Raw genomic sequence first — 21,464 nt, 5'->3', positions numbered from 1 at the left:
TTTCTCAATTGTAAAATGAGGATAGTAGTGATATCCTCATAAGGATGGTAGATGGACTGAGTGGGTCGGAACAGAGTTTGGCACATAAGACGCGCTTTTGGAGTCTCTGTTGCTGTTGTGTTTGCTGCCGTTGCTATTCTTGGCCTCATGTGTAGATGGCGTCACTTCCAGCCCTGGCGTCCTAAGGTTCTGCAACCTCAAGTCACAGTTCCAGCCCCAACTGGCAGAGGGACTTTGGTGTAGTCACCCCATCTGAGCCACTCAAGCTGCCTGTGTGTACATAGAGATAAGAGTTACTGTCTTACCCACCTAGTTGGGGAGGAAGAAGAAAGGCAAGGTGCTCAAAGGGCTAAAAAAAAACAAACAAGCAGTCAAAGCCTCATGCAGTTGCTGAACCCTAGTATCAAGGAGACTTTAGCACTTTGGTTCTTCTTAAACCAATCCTGTCAAGAGCACAAGTGGGTGATGTTGATTTGGGGACTCAGTGTCTGCCCATAGTATATTTCAAACCTACCTACAGCACAGGAAACAGACCAAGCCCTCTCCTTCCCAAATCTCCTCCTCTGAGAAATAACTTCACCAAAACTCATAGGAGAAAAGCCCTCACAGCATCATGGGACTGGAGTGGGAGTGGGGTGACCTGAAGCCCCAGAGCGGCAATGGAGGGGAGCCCGGCCCTCAGACAGAGAGATGCAAGGTCCATCCAGGTTGTCTCAGAGCACCGGGGTCTCCTTCAGAGCCAGGAAACCTCCCATTAGTCATCTTGGCAGAAAAGCCAAAGGATGGAGTTCCTTGGCTGGAAGAATCTCAGTCAGCATTGTTATTATATAATCCAAAAACGGGACTAAGAGGTCTTGGGGGTGGTTGAGGAGGAAGCTTTGAAAACTCTGGGTCTGGTTGTGCCATTTCCTAGCTGTGAACACAGGCAAGGAGTAACTGAGTATCTCAGAGCCTCAGATTCTTTGTCTGTAGATAATGTTAAATAATATTATTATCAAGTTATAATATTTAATAATACATAAATATAGTATTAATGATATTATTAGCAATAACATTAATCTTGCTAGGTTGATGGGACAAATTATGTATATTGTACATCTACTAATGTGGTATATACTAATATAGTATGTCACACACCTGTCACAAATTAACAATCATGGTGTTAATAAGAATGTTAATATTACTAGTAGTATTATAATACTAAACAGAGAGGCTTTTAAAAATAACACTGGCCCAGCAATTAGGGAGTGAGAATTCTAGCTTGAACACAAACCTGCTGAAAGATTCCTTACAACATCGTTCACCCCTCTGTGCCCCAGCCACGTGGAGCTGAGAAGTTCTAGTTCTAATCTCAGGATCGGCTGCTTCTGTGACCTTGGTCAAGTCACCAAACCACATCACAGTATGTTAGACAGTAACAGTGACCCAGCCCTTCTCAGGCGAGGAGGTCTTGGGTGGAAAGATCTTTCGAAAGCCTAAAGCAACTTAGGCATAAGATTTTCTTCTTCACCTTTTGAGCTGTGTGACCATGAGGCAAGTGTTGTGGGGTCAACCTCCTCATGAAGCCATCCTCCCGCCAGCCTTCCTGCCCACGATCAAGTCTTTCTAGCGTCCCTTCCTCTTACCATTACTACTAATCACAACTACTGCCTTTTGGTATCACATGTCATGGTCTAGGTACTACTAATCGTATGCGAAAGATGGCAAGATGACGTTCAGAAAGGTTAAGCAATTTGTCCAAGGTCACACCCAACTGGGGTGTGACTCAAGCTAGTACATGACCCAACTGGGGATTCAAAACCAGTCCTCTCTGCCTCCAAAAACCTATGCTCTTAACAACGTATACTTAACAAGTCGATGGACTTCCTTTCAGGTCCTAAAGGAGGTTAGTAGTAGTAGTAGAAGTGGTAATGGTAGAATCTAAGGGATGAAAATTACCTCCAGTCCTTATACAACCTTGCCTGTCACAAACAAGGAAACTGAAGCTCCCAGTCTGAGTAGGGACTTGTCAGAGCTCCTAAGCAGCATCTGGTGACTCGGCTGCCCGCGGGTCCTCACCCACAAGGCCGCACTCTCTGCCTGCAGGGCTACGTCAACCTGCTCTTCTGGTACCAGTTCTTCTGCGGTTTCTCTGGCTCCACCATGATCGATTACTGGCAGTTGATCTTCTTCAATCTCTTCTTCACCTCCTTGCCTCCTCTTGTCTTCGGAGTCCTCGATAAAGACATCTCTATGGAAACGCTCCTGGCGTTGCCTGAGCTATACAAGAGTGGCCAGAACTCTGAGGTAAGGGGCCCGGGCAGGCGGGGGGGATGACCTCCAGCTCCTCCCTTGAGGTGTCAGAGGAGTGCTGGGCTGGCAGTCCTGTGTTCCGGTCACCGCTCTGCCACTTACCTCCCATGTGACCTGGAAACGCTGCTCCCTGTTTCTGGCCTGTTTCTCATTTGCTGTTGAAGGTGATGGACCAGACCAGTGGGTATTTTTCTTTTCAGTTATTTCTTAATTACATCACACATTAATACAGGACTGCCCTAGTTAAAGGGGAAGAGGGCTTACAGAAAGATCCCATCACCCTTATCTGGTCTTTGTCTGTAGGCTTTCAACAGAACGCCCAAGGCTCGGTTTGGGAACCCCTGGACTAAACCCGTTAGAACAGTCTCTTACAAGGCGCAGAGGCCACACTGATGCCCTAAATGATCTGGAGAAGTCAGACAGCAGGCAGCCCGACTAGCACAGACACGGGCCAGGAGCTCGGAGGCAGAGAGGGGACCTGACTGCCTCAAAGGGGGGGGCTCTGGGAAAAGGGATGTCGATATGCACAAGGGTACCTTTGCACCTGGGGAAAAGGAGGGCAAAGCCAGATGTGGTGCTTGAGAGCTGGTGGTATTTTGGGGACAGCCAGTGAAGAACCAAGCCCCATCCTAACCCAGAGACAGGTGGAGAGCAACACAGCGACCCCAGCACTTCAAGCAAGGGAGACGGGGCGATGGCACGCATACATCCTGGGCCCTTCTAACTGTCTCCTTCCCAGAGGCGAGCTAGCTGCGTAATGTCTTCCTGGAGTAACTAACATTAAAAGAAGTTAATGTGGCAAAAACATACAATGTGAACAGTTTCACTTTTCCCAGGGAAGGCAAGAAGAGTGAAGCACACAGTGAGAAAGCTTGTCTCTGAAGCCATTGAGCTCTTGGGAACCTGTGACCCTGGACTGTGATTGAGAGTTCTCTTTCAGATGCTATTCAGAAACCTCAGAATCTCTAAACTTACCAAGTTTGTATTAGCACTAACAATGTGCTAATGAATGATAATCATTCATTATCATTTGGTAATAATTTGGTAATATATTTGGTAGCTGAGCCCTTACTAGCTACCAAAGTACAGTTGCATTTAGACCTCTTGAAACCCAAGGGAATAGTTGGTGGTGTTTTTCTCTACTTTCTAAGGAAGAAGAAACAATTCTCAAAGAAAGAAGTTTAGTGACTTTCACTAAGGTCACACAGTGCTGGAACTTGACCTGAGGTCTGTCACCCCCAGGCCCATGCTCTTAATCGTTCCATTCTATTGCCTCTAAGATAAGAAGCATCGTAAGTGCCGTGTTGTCTAGTCCAGCCGTGCACAAGAAAGTCGCTTACAAAGAACAGAGGCTTGCTTTGATGGTGGTTACTGTTGATGTGTTATTTCCTGGCAGTGCTATAATCTGCTGACTTTCTGGATTTCCATGGCGGATGCGTTCTACCAGAGCCTCGTCTGTTTCTTTATCCCCTACCTGGTAAGTTGTATAGTCCCATTCTAACCATACAAATAGCAGGGTAGAACTGGTCCTGTTTATATGAAATCCCAGACTAATAGTTTCCTAATAGCATCTTCAGAGCAGGGGCTCCAAAGAGGAGGCCTGCAGACTCCACCCTACCCTGGGTATTCAAAAAGTCAGAATATTTTACCAAAACGTCTTAATTTCTGCCAGCTTCTGAAACACTGAAAGTTATCATTACACTGGGTCATTTTTCCCTTGTGGCGAGAATCCAGGGTTGACTCACTGCCCTGCTTAGATGGGGGGCATGTGCTCCAGTTTGCCATAGTCCCCACCATGCCCTTTTGTGTCATGCCTGGCCTTCTTCACTCATTTACCGCTTCTTACTTGAGCACTGAAGGTGTTTGAATTTGCAACCCTTGGTTTATATTTAGATTTGTGCTTCCGAGGTCAAGGCAGGAAGTTCTGATAATAAGGAATACTACATTATATGAAATAAAAACAAGAATGCAGATAGTAAGGGATACCAGCCCCATCTCAATTTGGTTCCCCAGTTTAAAGAGTGAGAATTTATATAGCATAGGATATCTGTAGTCATCCTAGACAGGGAACTCAGGTGTGGGGTAATTGCTCCCAGGAAACCAGTGGTGTCTAGTTTCTGGCTCATGTTCGTTTGCAAATAGCAACACGATGAGTGTTGAGGTGGGCATTTTGTGCTTTCTTTGAATTTCCAGGTTTAAAATACCCTCCCTGGTCAGGCCTCTGCTTGCCTTTCCTGCTTCATCTTTTGCCCTTACTATGTGCTCAACAGACCTACCATCTAGGACGATTTGGACTTTTCACCCTCAGTTCTGGCCTTTGCCTGGTCTGCCTTTCCTCTCTCTTTTCAAGAGACTAACTCCTCTTATTATAGTCTCAGCTGATTCCTCTCTTGTACTTGCTTCCATTATAGCATTTATACCCTTAAATTGTACCACATTTGCCCTGCCTAGTTGGTCTCTTAACTCCTTGAAAGTGGACACAGCAGTGTCTTTAGCAGTTGGCATTGTGCCTGGTAGGTACTCAGTAAATTCTTTCTTGACTCCTTCTGCAATGTTCTGGAATACTCATCATGGCTTCCTTTGCAAATGCTTTTTAAAGAGTTTAGTCCTGTCAACTCACTCCTTCTCTTGTCTGTCCCTTGGGTCAGCTCCACCTGATGGCAGCTGGATACCTTCTCCCCAGCCTGCCCCTCCCTTGACACCTGCCTTCACTGATGTTTTACAATCACTTGTCAAAGCCAAGGCCTTCAGTCCATGGGCACATCTGCCAGTGCCTGTTTGTTCCTCCTCTGCAGACCTACAAGGATTCTGATATCGACGTCTTTACCTTTGGGACACCCATCAACACCGTTTCCCTCGCCACAATCCTCCTGCACCAGGCAATGGAAATGAAGACCTGGGTAAGTGCCCCAGAGCCCTTATGGCCTAAAAATCGTGTTCCTGTTCATCAACCACCTTCAGATTTCTGAGCTGCTTTACTCAACCACCTTCAGATTTCTGAGCTGCTTTACTCCATATAATTGATCCACTGGATAAATACATACTGAACTCCTACCTGTGTTCCACTTGTACAGGGATAAAGAGGTAGAGAAGATAAAGCTGCTGGCCTCAACTTTGTAACCATCTAGCCAGGATGAAAAAACTAATTCATAAAGAACAATGAGAGAATTTGTTGCCAAAATACATATTTTTGATTAAAAAATTCAGGGGTGTTTGAGAGACGAGGAAAACATTAGACTGATCATACTTGAAGCTGTGTTAGGGAGGTATGCTCCCCATTTAACTTGGGGGTAAAAGATTAGAAGACTGTCTCCATGTAAGCATATCTCAAGCACATCCAAATATCACATTTTAGTATCTAAAAAGGTAACACTATCTTTCTCATTAAATTCGACTAGTCAATGACAATTATAAAAACAAAGAGCTTAAAATTATATGCCAGGTATATATCTACATGATTTAATGTATTATCTTACTTAACCTCCCAGAGCCCTTCGTGTTAGATGGGATTTGGAGCGTTTTGTTGTTTTATTGAGATATGATTGACATACATCACTGTATAAGTTTAAGTTGTACAACATAATATCTTGACATACATATATAGTCGACCCTTGAACAGTTTGGGGTTTAGGGGCGCCAACCCTCCACGCAGGGGAAAATCCACACATAACTTTACTGTTGGCCCTCCGTACCTGCAGTTCCACATCCATGGTTTCAATCGTGTAGTACTATAGTATGTATTTAGTGAAAAAAATCTGTGTATAAGTGGACCCGTGCAGTTCAAACCTGTGTTGTTCAAGAGTCAACTGTATAGCAAAGTGATGAATGTTAACTAAACTTACTGTGGAAATCCTTTTGCAATATACGCATGTGTTGTTAGGTATTTTTTTTAATTCCCATTTTATAGATATAGAAATGAATATAAAGAGGTTAAGAAACTTTCCCCAAGTAGTTCAAGACAGAAGCAAGTTTGAACCCTGGCCAGCTGACTCTTGACCTTTTAACCTCTGTACTAATAGTGTGAGAAGGTAAGACTGACTGCTGCAGGGAGACCACTTGACAGAAAGATCTGTCTTTAGCCAAGCTGAAATGGCTCTTTCTGAAAGCATTTGTGTTAACCATTTAGAAGACTTCCCCAAGTAGGCTCAGTGTGTTCCCAGCATTCTGCAGTGGGACTTCCTCCCCACGCCCTAGTATCACAGGTTAGGCCAGGCCCTGACATTGGGCAGTGGCTGATACGAGCCACCCAAGGGAGCTTCCAGATCACGGAAGCCACCCAAGGGAGCTTCCAGATCACGGAGTTCCCATCTGGAAAACCCCTTTGTTCCAATTCATGCCAATGACGGATAGACCAAAATGATGAAAACGAAAAGGCCTAGCCAAGCTTAAGTACAGGATAAATTTCTTTCAGAACCACCAGAAAAACCACTTAGTTTTATCAGAAGCTGTGAGGAAGGCAGACAAGAGTCATAACTTTAATACTGGGAACTGAGCCAAGCTAAGGAAACATTTAGAACTCTTGAAAATACAAAAATTTTTGTCATTGAAATTAGACTGGGCACTGGCTAAAAGTAAACTATCAAATTGGAAGGTAGTATTGGGTACCCATCCAGAATGCCACACAAATATGAAAATGTAATCAAGAGGAATGGGGGCTAGAATAAATGGTTCCAGCAGCTACATAATAGGAGTCAGAGTCACAGAAGAACAAGCAAAGAATAGTAGAGAAGCAGTATCTGAAGAGATCATCACTGAGAATGACGATTAATCAAAATAAACCTGGGTATATTGCCTGGTATATCATAGTAAAACTGTACAGTGTGAAAGACAGAGACAATCTTAAAGCCTGCCAGAGACTATGCACAAATTACTTGAAATTTAACAGCAGTTAAAAAAACAGTAGAAACCAAAAAAAAAAAAATGGAGTAATTATCTTCAAAGAAAGACCTGAGGCAAAATAACAAACAGTTACACTATCAATCACTTAAGACTAAGTAATAAAATGACATTTTCAGATAAACTCTGTAAGGTCTACCACCCACAGACCCTCACTAAAGGAAGAAAGAAACATGCAAGAACATAAAAGCTAAAACTACAAGAAACACATAATGGCCAGGAAGGGCTGTTCAATAGGTAATTAACGTATGCTGAAGACTTCATTGTGAATAGGAAGAAAATAGAAATGCACACTTAAATTGTTCCAGAAAGTCAACATTTATTATCTCCTAAAATTTAAGATTAAGCATAAAGGAGAGGAAAGAAATTAGAGGAATATAGGAAACTATCAATTCTCCAGGCTGTAGGGAAGAGGAAAAGGTAAGAGCAAAGAAAATGATGGCAAAAATAAAAAATATGTTCAAAATAAAGCCAAATATATCAGTACTCATAATAAATGTAAATGGATTTAATTTGCCTATTAAAAGCAAAATTTATCAGATTGGACTTTTTTCATCCAGTGAATATAAAGAGAAATGGAAAAACTTAACAATTCTAGTATGAGGTTTTTATAGAACTCTATCAGAAACAGACATAGATCAAGCTTTGAATAAATCACCACATTTGACCTAATGTAGTTAGAGCTAATATATAAAATCCTGCTCTACACAGATAGTAAACATGCATCTTTCAAAGACACCTGGACCGGGCTTCCCTGGTGGCGCAGTGGTTGAGAATCTGCCTGCTCATGCAGGGGACACGGGTTCGAGCCCTGGTCTGGGAAGATCCCACGTGCCACGGAGCAGCTGGGCCCGTGAGCCACAACTACTGAGCCTGCGCGTCTGGAGCCTGTGCCCCGCAACGGGAGGGGCCGCGACAGTGAAAGGCCTGCGCACCGCGATGAAGAGCGGTCCCCGCACCGCGATGAAGAGTGGCCCCCGCTTGCCGCAACTAGAGAAAGCCCTCGCACGAACCGAAGACCCAACACAGCCAATCAATCAATCAATCAATCAAGCAATCAATAAAGTAGCTAAAAAAAAAAACAAACAAACAAAAAAAAAACAAAGACACCTGGACCATATACCAAAAATTTAAAGAAAAAGAAAGACCAAATTCTAAATCACAAAGGACTCTGAAAGAATCATTATCATAAAGAACGTATTTTCTGACAACAATGCATTTAGATTAAAAACAAGCAATAAAAATATAGCCAAACAAGCCTAACATGACTGGATACTTCAAAAAGCACATCTAAATATGCAATTCATGAGGTCAAGAGTAAATCATGATGGAAATTATACTTATTGCTGCTGAACAACTATAAAAATATTATATATGCAAACTTGTGGGATGCACCTAAAGCTTTTACTATGAAAAACAAAAAGATGAAAAAGAGGTAAGTTAAAAAATTCAACTCGAGGAACTTAAAAAAGTTATCATGTAAACCTAAAGAAAAAGATAAGAGAAAAATCAAGGAAACAATAGGAAAGATCAGTAAGACCAAAACTGAGCTCTTCAAAACCCTAATGAAAACACATCTCTGACAAAACTGATCCAGGGGAAGACACAGGAAGAGAAGACCACAAAAATACTACTAGGAATGAAAAAGACTGCAATTATGAATATACAGTCATCTCTTAGTACCTGCGGGGGACTGGTTCTAGGACCTCCATGGATACCAAAACCCATGGATACTCAAGTCCTTTAGATAAAATGGCATAGAACATTCAGCCCTCCGTATCTACAGATGCGAAACTTGCATACACAAAGGTCCATGTAATCAATTTTTTTAATATTTTTCTGAAAATTTAAAGCAAGTCAATAATTTCTTTAAATGGGGACTTCCCTGGTGGTGCAGTGGTTAAGAATCCGCCTGCCAATGCAGGGGACACAGGTTCAAGTCCGGGAAGATCCCACATGCTGCGGAGCAACTAAGCCTGTGCTCTGCAACAAGAGAAGCCACTGCAGTGAGAAGCCCACCCACAGCAACGAAGACCCAACGCAGCCAAATAAAAATAAATAAAGACTTGGCTTTTTTAATTAATTAATTTATTTTTGGCTGCATTGAGTCTTCTGCTGCGTGTGGGCTTTCTCTAGTTGCAGCGAGCAGGGGCCACTCCTCACCACGGTGCACGGGCCTCTCATTGCGGTGGCCTCTCCTGTTGCAGAGCACAGGCTCTAGGTGTGCGGGCTTCAGTAGTTGTAGCACTTGGGCTCAGCAGCCGTGGCTCACGGGCTTAGTTGCTCTGTGGCATGCGGTATCCTCCCAGACCAGGGCTCGAACCCGTGTCCCCTTCATTGGCAGGCAGATTCCCAACCACTGCGTCACCAGGGAAGTCCCAAGACTTGACCTTTTAAAAATAATAATAAAAATAATAATTCCTTTAAGTGTAAAATTTACCAAAACAATCAAAATCATTCAGCAAACATGAATAAACCAATCACTATTACAGAAATTGAATCGGTAACCCTGTTCCTAAAGACACCAAGCCAAAGGATTATAAAGGTCAGTTTGACCAAACTTATAAGGGACAGATAATTCCTATCTCATACCCATTGTTTCATGGATTCAAAAAAATAGAAAATATAGGCAATTCAATGTTCATGGCTAAAATAATTAATTGATATGAAAATGAGCATGGATTGTTCAAGAAAACAAAATTACAGACCAATCTGTTCAATGAATATAAATATAAAAAATTCTAAATAAAATATTGCCACACTAACTCAGTAGCACGTTAAACATAATAAAGCCCAACCAAGGAACTTTCATATTCTGTTGGTAAACTATAAACTGATACCACCATTCTAGAGAGCAATTTGAAAATAGCTAGAGGAGTTTAAGTACTCATTATATGCTATGACGCAATTCCACTTCTAAATATGCACCCTAGGCCATCATCCTTTTGCACATGTATATACATAGACATGTACAAGAATGCTTGTTTCTTCATTGTTCTTAATAGCAAAAAAAAAAAAAAAAAAAAAAATCGGAAACAGCTTAAATGTTCATTAACAGGAAAATAAATAGAGGCATATTCATACACTAGAACAGTTAAAATGAATAAATTAGAATGGCATTTATCAACAAAAATAAAGGTCCAAAGCATAATTCAGGGGGATACTTATAAAATTAAAAAGCATCCATTAACATGGATACATAAACATGTATATATAAAATACACAGAAGAATGATGAACACTGAGTTTACTTTCAAGATTAACGAGAAGGCATTTGCAAGGGATACATGGGTGCTTGAATTATCTGTAAGGCTTAATCTCTTAATAAAATCTGAGGCAAATATGTGTAGAGGAAGAAAAAAAATTTTCCCTCTACCCTTCTAGGTTCTCAGCTTAGACACTCCTGTAATAAAAGACAGATTAATGGGAGAAAAACAAAAGTTTAATAAATACTTCCTATACACATGGGACAGGCCAGGAAACTGAGTAACTTTCTGAAATGGCCCTGGCCACCACCTTAAATACCATCTCTAGCTAAAGACAAAAGAAGTGTTGAGGCTAGGGGAGGCCAGATATTGGAGTTGATAAAGATTTCCTAGAAATGTAGAATTGTCCTTTTCTTCCGGGTACAGAGAGGGAGACACCCTTACAAATGGAGATTTCCCTTATAACTGTAAACGTCTCTTACAAAAAGATAACTTCTTTTCAGTTTCCAGAGCTCCTCCTCTGTCTGCTGTTTCTTAAAAATAACCAGCTCAAGATAATCCTTATGCCAGAGACTTACTTTGGGCTGATATATTCTGCTCCCCTTTATATAGCATAAGGTTAAAAATGATAAAGCTGGATGTCAAGTATATGAGATTTGTTGACTATGTGCTTGAAATATTTCACAATAATTTAATTACTTTTTTTTAAACACCAGCACAAGATATTTCCCAAGAGGATCTCTGCTCTCCATGACCCTCTTAACCATTAGGTATCTTATTAACCTTTCAAAATTGCCCTGTAAATAATCAGGCCTCAATGTGTAATATATTAAATGGGTAATGACTGGTCGTTCGGCCCTCTTTCTCAGACCACTGCATTCATCTGCTTTAAAAGACAGAACCTGTTCCTTTCACTCACCATTCAGCACTATTAATCCACCTAATGCAGCTCTAGACCAGGTATCCTGGTAGTTACTGGTGATTTCTGTTGCTCTTGGGAAAGGAGTTAGTTAGCTACTAGAATCATTATGAAAAAAGTGTTTCCCTTTTTAAAGTGCTTGAAGCAGAGGGAGAATGTCTTTCTTCCCTGGGTAGAAATCTAACATGAATTTTAATAGCTGTGTCAGCTTTCACAGTCCCCACCAAAGTGATTTAAAAAGTTAGCTAACTGCTTTCTTTTTCAGGAACAGGCGCTAGGATATTCAAACCACCTCTTCCACTGAAAACAAATTAATGTGTGTATATACATATATATATATATTTATGTATTTAATATATGTATACATATATACATATATAAACATATATATGTATACACACATATAATGTATATATATATATATACACACACGTATATATGTATACATACGGTAAAGGTATGAAATAGATGACAGGATAGTTAAAGACCAAAGCCTCTGGGAAAGTGGGTTTGTAGAGAAGCAAGCTGAGCCAAAGCCTCTGTTTTCTTCAAAGCGTTTGCAACCCTGCCCAAAATGAACTTTTTGGCAGACTTCATTGAACGTAAAGTTCAGAAATTAAAACCCAGGCTGCTAAAGTGGGAGTCTAATAAGAGATCACATTAAATTAGGACCCCAAAGGCTCTACCTTCAGAGTAGAAGGTATACCCAAAAGTGGACTTACCTGCACTCCCCTCCCCAGCAGGGACTGTACAGATTGTTCCCACTGTGCTGAAGAGACCAGGGAGAATCAGTAAAAAGGACTTATCCTGGGAAATGGACCATGGGCTGGCCTCACACAGATTTGCAGCCCAGATTCTTTGTACCACCTGGGTGAGCCAAATTTTGACCTATGAATTCAGTTTAAAGTAACTGACAGTGCCCAAGGATATTACAAAATACACACACACACCCTCTCCAGGGAAAGTTTTCCTAAGCCTCAAAGTATCCCCACTAATTTTCCAAGGCCGAGAAGCGTCACATATTCAAAAATAAGGAAGCTCATTATCATACTAAGTAAAGTAAGCCAGACAGAGAAAGACAAATATATGATATCACTTATATCATAATTTTTTTTAAAAGATACAAATGAACTTATTTACAAAACAGAAATAGACCCACAGACATAGAAAACAAACTTATGGTTACCAAAGGGGAAAGGGGTGGGGGAGGGGGGGGGATAAAGTGGGGAATTACCATACACACACAACTATATACAAAATAGATAACCAACAAGGACCTACTGTATAGCACAGGCAACTGTACTCAATATTTTGTAATAACCTATAAGGGAAAAGAATCTGAAAAAGAAATATATATATATATATATATATATATATATATATATATATATATATATATATATATAAAACTGAATCACTGCAACTATACTTCAATTAAAATAAATATATATAATAATAAACAATAGACTTTAAGAAGATTTTTGCACTATATAACAACAGATCGCATTAAGAAATTTCAATAACTCTCAAATGAGTTAGAAAAATAAAATTTTCAAAAACACACAAAAAATAAATAATAAAGCTCAAAATGAAACAAGAACTCATTAATGAGGATCACAAGCACAAACATCAGTAACAAATATCTCAGGTACTGGAATTATCAGATATAAATCATAGAAAAGGTTTGTTTGCTATGTTTAAAGAAGATTACGCTTTAAAATATCTGCAAGAATTGGAAAACCATGCAAAGAAACCTAGAAGATGTGAAAAAAGACCAAATAAAACTTTTAGAAATTAAAAAATACAGTAACTGTAATTTAAGTTTCAATGGCTGGATTAACAGCAGATTAGGCACAGCTGAGGGGAGAATTAGTGAACTGGTCAAATTATCCAGAATATAAAACAAAAGTAAAATAATGAAAATTATGGAACAGATATTGAGATATATAGAAGATATGGTGGTATCTTAAAAGATCTAACATACATTTGATTAGAGTCTCAGAAGGAAAGGAGGAGAAAATGAGACAGAGGCAATATTTGAAAAGATAGTGACTTGAGAATTTTGCAAAAGTAATGAAAGACATCAATCCACGAATTCAAGAAGATCAGCAAAACCCAAGCAAGATAAATTTAAAAATCCACACTTATAAGAAAACTATAGAACACTGAAGATGAAGTAAAAATCATAAAAGCAGCCACGTTATAAGAGACTTCCTTCTAAGGAATAACAGATAAAGAGTTGCTAACTTCTCAATAGCAACAACACAAGCCAGAAGATAGTGAAATGCTAGCTTAAATATACTAAAAGAAAAACTTCCCAACAAGATCAAAAATAGCTTTTAAGAATGAGAATGAAATAATGGATCAGAGAATGCATCACCAGCAGACTTTCACGAAAGGAAATTCTAAAGGATGTACAGCCATCCCTCAGTATCCACAGGGGATTGGTTCCAGGACCCAATGCAAATACCAAAATCTGTGGATGCTCAAGTCCCATAATCAGTCCTCCATATCTGTGGATTCAACCAACCACAGATCAGGTAATACTGTAGTATTTGTTGAGAAAAATCCACATGTAAGTGGACCCGCACAGTTCAAACCCATGTTGCTCAAAGGTCAACTCTATTTACAGTATAAGGAAAGACACCCCAATGTTCACTGCAGCACAGTTTACAATAGCCAAGACATGGAAGCACCCTAAATGTCCATCGACAGAGGAATGGATAAAGAAGATGTGGTACATATATACAATGGAATATTACTCGGCCATTAAAAAGAATGAAATAATGCCATTTGCAACAACATGGATGGACCTGGAGATTATCATACTAAGTAAAGTAAGTCAGAGAAAGATGAATATCATATGATATCACTTCTATGCAGAATCTTTGATACAAATGAACTTATTTACAAAACAGCAACACTCACAGACTTAGAGAACAAACTTATAGTTACCAGGGGGAAAGGAGGGTGGGAGGGACAGATTGGGAGATTGGGATTGACATGTACACACTACTATATTTAAAATAGATAACCAACAAGGACCTACTGTATATAGCACAGGGAACTCAATATTCTGTAGTAACCTAAATGGGAAAAGAATTTGAAAAAGAAGAGATACTTGTATACGTATAACTGAATCACTTTGCTGTACACCTGAAACTAATGCAACATTGTTAATCAACTACACTCTAATATAAAATTTTTTTAAAAAGTATAAGGAAAGAAAGCTCAGATGGAAAGTCCAAAATGCAAGAGGGAATGAAGGCATAGAAAGTGTCAAGCATGTAAGTAAATCTTAATGAATATTGACCATACTAAACTGTAATAATGACTTATGTGATTTAAAAAGATGACAGAATTTAAATACACAGTAGCAATGAGTTATGAATCAGGAGGGAGGTAAACAAAGTTAATGTATTCTAAAGTTAATGTATTCAGGAGGAGGGAAACATAGAAACTTTATACCACAGTAAGTTAAAACTGCTTATTAGCATTTATTGAGTAATCACTAAGGAATGGAAATGAAATATATAACTTTCAAACTAGTAGATGGGGAAATGAAATTATATGGAATTGTCAGTAAGTTTAAAAGAGGACAAGAATTGGAAGGAAAGCAGCATAAAACAGGCAGGGCAAAATGAGATCAGACTACAGAAGACTGCACTGCTTCGGAAATGAATAACTGACAGCCACATGTGGAAAAAATGAATTCATCACACAAACATAATACTGAGGAAAAAAGACAAAAGTCACACCAAATACGATTAACTTTTAAAAACAGACTATTAAGGGAGAAACATAGGTAGTAAAACTAAAGAATATCATGAAAATTATCACCAAAGTCAAGGTGATTTAGGGGTTTCCAGGGTATGTGTGTTCAAATTCTGGGTGGTAGCAACATAGGTGTTTACTTTATCATAAGCCATTAAATGGCACACTTTTTAAAATTGTTTATAGGTATGTGGCATTTCCAAAAAAAGAAGTTTAAAACAAGTTAAAGTAGCGTGACTGCATTCCCCTCTAATCTAAGCTATCCCTTCAACAGTGTTTACTTCTTTCCTTCCACAGACCATCATCCACGGGCTTGTTCTCGCAGGCAGCTTCCTGATGTACTTTGTGGTATCCCTAGTGTACAACGCCACCTGCGTCATCTGCAACAGTCCCATCAACCCCTACAGGGTGATGGAAGGCCAGCTCTCGGACCCCACTTTCTACCTCGTCTGCTTCCTCACACCGGTCGTGGCTCTTCTCCCAAGGTTTGAACAGGGGGTGCTATTTTCTTCCTAGAACTACCACTCTCCCCTCAATCAGCCATTTTCATAGCCCAAGAGTCAGGAGTTTGACTCCAGCTGGGATGCTTGAGGCTGTTGTTTGAAAGACAGGGAGCTAGGACAGAAAGAATAATGAACTTGGAGGCAAATAGCACGGACTCTGGTCCCAGCTCAGCCACAGAGCAGCAAAGTCACCAAATCTGGCAGAACCTCTGTTATAACATCTGTAAAATGAGAATACTAATTCCTACCCTCCTGCCCTACAAACTTTTTTGTGTAAAAAGAATCATTTTGAAAAGCTCTATAGTCCTTTATTCCTTAGCCCAGGAGTCTCACTCTCAAATGCCTACAGGGACAGGTAAGCAACAGCAGCAAACCAGGTGAAGTACAGACATTAGGAGAAGGAACTTCTAAGCTTCAGCCTATCACTGCCACAAGGAAAGATCAAGACTAGCATTTCAGAGCTTTAGATTTTTCCCAGAAATTCAAATTTTGCATGAAATAGCCAACTTTTTAATACTACTCAAATTTGTTAAAACACACACACACCCTGTATTTGCCAAATAAATCATTCATGCAGAGGGACTATTTCTAACATTTCCAGCCTAAATCCTCTACATTCGCCTTTTCCCGAAAAATAGCAACAGCAACAACAACGCCTGGCGTGTCCTTAGAATTTACTCTTGACACATGCTTTTCTATCTAGCTCCTCATTTGCCTTTTGCAAAATCACCTAGAAATCAGGCAAAGCTGTGGTTGTAGTCCTACTTGCTCATGGAACAGCTTAAGTCCTATGAGGCACCAGAATGTGTCCTCCAGCCCACCACAAGTCACAGTGGGAGCTGAGTTCTCCCAACTCGGAGGCCAGTATTCTGTTCTCCATCCCACGCTCTCTAGTCAGAGCATTCGGTGAACTTAATGATGCTGTACCCAGAGGCAAGACTCAGCCTCTCCCCATCCTTAGGATCTCATCTGCTCTGAACATTGAAATTCAGCTACTTTTATCATTATAAGCCACAGTCAAGAAGCCATTGCAACATTGTGTAGAACTTCTTCTAATCCAAAATTAGGCAGAGAGCCATTAGCATGCTTTGCTTCCTTTAATAAGTTTGGCAGCTTGCTTAACCTAGTTTGGGCTCCATTTCTTCTTCCTAAGCCACCTCAGAACCTTGACATCTGATGCAGGGTTTAGAGGCTGAAGATACCAATATGACAAACACTATTGTGAACTCAGCAAACGGCTGAGTATGCACTGTGGACGCAGCCTCCCTGCTTGGCCCCTACTGGCCTCTACAGCCTTCTCCCCCTGCTCCCAAAGCTCAAACTTTGGGCTCCACATCACCAAGCTTCTTGGACTTCCCTAAAGGCTCCCTGCTCTCTCCCCTTCCTGCCTGTGTTCATGCTGTCCCTTCTATTCAAAATGCCCTTCGTTACCAGACCTCCTCACCCTTTGACATCATTTCAGTCATGAGCAATTCCAGAACCCTTGCATGACTGACTTCACCTACCTCCCTCAGGCTGAAACAGATCCCCCTCGCTCATGTGTTCCCATGACCTGGGTCTATCTGTCACTACTACCTTTAGCCCACATTATCTGTTTTATCTGTTTGTCTTGGTCTGACCATTAACTCCTGGAAGGAAGGTATCTCCTTATCATTATATAACCCACAGCTAGCAGAGTTCTTGTCACGTAGGCTGCCCTCAGAGATAAATGAGAAAAAGATGCTAAAGAAACAGAAAGATGAATAAAACAGAACTCTTGCTCTCAAGAAGTCTACAACCCAGCAGACAATTCAGACAGAAGTTTGATTGTAATACAGGTGAAAGTAACTAGTATTAAAAGAGGGCCCTGGGACTGAAGAGTGGGAAGCAATTAAGCACAAGCCTCAGAGGACATTATTTCCCACCCACCCCCTTTCTCAGCCCAACCCCTTGGGAGACAGAGCCTGGGAGAGACCATGAAGGTCCTGCCCTCACTGGAAAAGGGCATCAAATATGTGGGTTAAATATTTTTGTCCACACTTTTTGGGGTTAAACACGGTTATGATCACCTCTGACCAAGGACTGACCTCCTCTGTTCTGTGTCTTATTTGGGGTATGGAAAGAGCAAATCATCAGCGGAGGATTCTTGTCCTACCCTTGGCTAGAAGACACATGTGGAGCCAGAGGCTACCAGCTTGATGAGGGTTGTTGAAAAGTGTGAACGTTCTTGGAAAAGACAAACACTCAACATTACAGCTTGTTAAACAAATGAGGGACAACTTAACTTAGGGAAGAGTCAGCAAATATTTTCTTGCCAGTTACCACAGTGCGTAAGTTAAATCTCTGCTTATTCTATATTATCATCATAAACTTGAATTCCTGTTTAATTCTGTTGCCTAAGCAAGGCAAAGAGATTTCCTTTGACAGAGAAAGGATTATTTTAATAGCTCCAAGGACTGTTGACTTGTAACCTTAGAACAATTAATTTTTGTTACAGACGTCTACATGATAGAATGTTTGCTATAGAAAACTCTATTTGTTCACTTAAAGATGTAAGCTGTACTTATAATAAGATTGATTTCACTCACCAAGCTTGTGATAATTAGCCACTAACCGTGACCTCACTTATCTCTGTCTAATTACTTCAACCAGTATAAAGGAACTATATGGATTCTCTTAAACTAAGAGAAAGTAAGTTTCTTTTGTTTTATCTCTTAAATAACTAACACACAAACTCTAAAACACAATGCAGCATCGTAATTCGCTACAATAGAGCCCTTGGACACTCTTCATTTAGCTTCAGTAACACAGAACTCTCTTGGTTTTTCTCCTACTTCTTCTTTGTTTCCTTTGCTGGTTCATGTCTTTGACATGGTGTATTGTCAAGCCTTTGTCCTAGGTTCTCTTGTCTTCTCACTTTAATTCTTTCCATAAACATAGCAACCACTACTGTGAAGTTAAATATCATTTTTCACAAATGAATCTCTAATATAAACTCCCAGCCCAGATCTTTCTAGTTACCTATGCCTCACCAGCACTGGGCCTGCTACGTCTGAGAAAAGTGGGAGACATCTATAATTTAATTCACTATCTACCTTCTGTCACCACCACCATCCCAGAAACCTGGCTCTCTTCCCGAGTTCCTTTCATCCACTGTGACCCACTTAGGATCAAGGCAGGCCCATGAGACTTATCCTTGATACCACCCACCACCACATGCCCCTCTCTCGCCCATCACCAAGACCTGACAATTTTATCTGCTAACCTATTTCTCAGTAGGTATTTCCATCTGCTATTTCCATTTCTACAGCCACCACCATGGATAGGTTACAAGACTTTCATTCCGAATTACTTCAATAGTCTCCTATTGGGTTTTACTCTAATCCATTATCATTGTGTCAAAGTGTAATCGTGTCAGGTTCATAACTTTCCAAGGCCTTCCCAAGGCCTTTACAATAATGCACAAAACCCAAAACATTCCCCATGGTCCTTGCCTGCTCTGACCCTGCCAACCCCTCTGTGTCCTATTCCTTCACTCTCCACACTGCAGCCACTGAGCCCAGGATTTGGTTCTCACCCCCCTCTTTGCCTGGCTTCCTCCTATGCGTCCCTCAGTCCTCACCTTTAATGTCTCCTCCTCAAGGAAGGTCTCTTGCACCAGATCACGTGTTTGACACTCTCACTGCTCTTTCGGCTTCTAACTAACTCTGTTCCTGTGCTTCCTGACAGCAAGATTCCTGTCAGTCTGGTTCCCAGCTTAATAATCCCTTGGGGCTTGGCCCATTGTAGGAACTTGACAGGTATTTGTTCACTAAATGGACAGAGAGGGAAGTTGGTAGCTTGGGGGAATGTTTAAACTGAGAAAATTCCAGTTTCCCGCAAGAAGTTGAGTCTTTCCTGAAACACATACGTATGACCACCTGCACTGCCTCCCTGGGTGAGATGAGAAAGAATGGGGAAAAGTTTCTGATTCCGTAGGATCTACTGTGGTCTTCAGAAACCCCTGCTCACTTTGAGATCATCCTGAATCTTTTAGACATAACAGAAGGATGGGAGCCTCTCTGCTTATAAGGCTTTAGAAATTTAAAAAAAAACATTTAAGGATTATTATTTTTGGAAAAGACCTTAGACGTCGTCTGGACCAACTGGATTACGCTTTAGATAAACTGATACCCAGAGAGGGCGTATGAGCTGCCCAGCGTCACAAGATGGTATATGCTTCTCCATAGATCACATAGTTTTAGTTACCTTCTTACCTAAACTTGGAACAGGAAAATATTCTAGGCACATATAGAGACCCCTGATTCCAGAGTCCACTACAGGCTACAGGAAGCTTGGCAGGGGAAAGGAACCTTGAGTTCACCATCAGGGAGCTCTATCAATCAACTTCTCGGGAGACCTTAGGAAACCCATCTCATCACTTGGGACCTCAGTATCTTCATCTGGAAAACAGTGATAATACACTGATGCTGTGAAGCTAGCATAGCCTGTGGATTCAAGAAAAGAACGTACTGGGAAACTACTTTAAAATTATTAAGTCCCACAAAGAGTTGACATTCCAAAGCAAGTAAATTTGTCTAAATTAGATCAGCTCAGAAATAGAATGGACTGCCTCATGCATGGTAGATGAGAGAAAAGCCTCAGAATCCAGAGCACTTGGTCTTGACCACAGCTTGACCACTGTGTGGCTCTGGACAAATCACTCAATCTCTCAGTGCCTCAGTTTCCATGTCTGTACATAGCGGGAAACAAAAGTACCAACCGAATGGGATTTGGGGGAGAATAATATGAGTTAATAATATGTAAAGCACTTAGAATAGTCCTGGTACCTAACAAATGTTAGCTGTTATATTTTGTTGTTGAACTCCCCAGTACCAGAGGTGTACAGGCATAGATTTGATCCAACAGTCAAGAGAGTGGCAAAGATGATCTTTCCCGAATAAATGCTGGAGAGGGTGTGGAGAAAAGGGAACCCTCTTGCACTGTTGGTGGGAATGTAAATTGATACAGCCACTATGGAGAACAGTATGGAGGTTCCTTAAAAAACTAAAAATAGAACTACCATACGACCCAGCAATCTCACTATTGGGCATATACCCTGAGAAAACCATAATTCAAAAACAGTCATGTACCACAATGTTCATTGCAGCTCTATTTACAATAGCCAGGACATGGAAGCAACCTAAGTGTCCACTGACAGATGAATGGATAAAGAAGATGTGGCACATATATACAATGGAATATTACTCAGCCATAAAAAGAAACGAAATTGAGTTATTTGTAGTGAGATGGATGGACCTAGAGTCTGTCATACAGAGTGAAGTCAGTCAGAAAGAGAAAAACAAATACCGTATGCTAACACGTATATATGGAATCTAAAAAAAAAAAGGTTCTGAAGAACCTAGGGGCAGGACAGGAATAAAGACGCAGGCGTAGAGAATGGACTTGAGGACACGAGGAGGGGGAAGGGAAAGCTGGGACGAAGTGAGAGAGTGGCATGGACATATATACACTACCAAATGTAAAACAGATAGCTAGTGGGACACTGCCACATAGCACAGGGAGATCAGTTCGGTGCTTTGTGTCCACCTAGAGGGGTGGGATAAGGAGGGTGGGAGGGAGACACAAGAGGGAGGGGATATGGGGATATATGTATATATATAGCTGATTCACTTTGTCATACAGCAGAAACTAACACACCATTGTAAAGGAATTATACTCCAATAAAGATGTTAAAAATAAAGAAATGAAAAATTAAAAAAAAATTCTTTTTAAAGTGCCATCATACGAACTAAGAGGTGGTACGAGCATTTATGAGAAGGAAGTTCAATCAAAAAAGGCTTCCCCAAGGGAGTACCCCATGATTCATGCAGTCATTAAAGGCCAATACATGGTA

At 40.7% G+C, this 21,464-nt stretch overlaps 1 protein-coding gene across 3 annotated transcripts in view; it reads left to right on the top strand.

The window, feature by feature from the left end:
• ATP10B (ATPase phospholipid transporting 10B (putative)) overlaps positions 1 to 21,464 on the top strand; it is a 217,963-nt gene that overhangs the window by 193,061 nt on the left and 3,438 nt on the right. For all 3 annotated transcript variants that reach the window (XM_059917629.1, XM_059917630.1, XM_059917631.1), the window contains 4 exons: positions 2,086 to 2,286; positions 3,689 to 3,769; positions 5,088 to 5,192; positions 15,384 to 15,571. In XM_059917629.1, coding sequence (XP_059773612.1) covers positions 2,086 to 2,286; positions 3,689 to 3,769; positions 5,088 to 5,192; positions 15,384 to 15,571 — 575 coding nt within the window. The remainder of the gene's footprint in view (positions 1 to 2,085; positions 2,287 to 3,688; positions 3,770 to 5,087; positions 5,193 to 15,383; positions 15,572 to 21,464) is intronic.

Source organism: Balaenoptera ricei, chromosome 3, assembly GCF_028023285.1.
Source record: "Balaenoptera ricei isolate mBalRic1 chromosome 3, mBalRic1.hap2, whole genome shotgun sequence".
Lineage (NCBI taxonomy): Eukaryota > Metazoa > Chordata > Mammalia > Artiodactyla > Balaenopteridae > Balaenoptera > Balaenoptera ricei.
The sequence above is the reverse complement of the archived record's forward strand: the minus strand, read 5'-3'. Positions and strand labels throughout refer to the sequence as shown.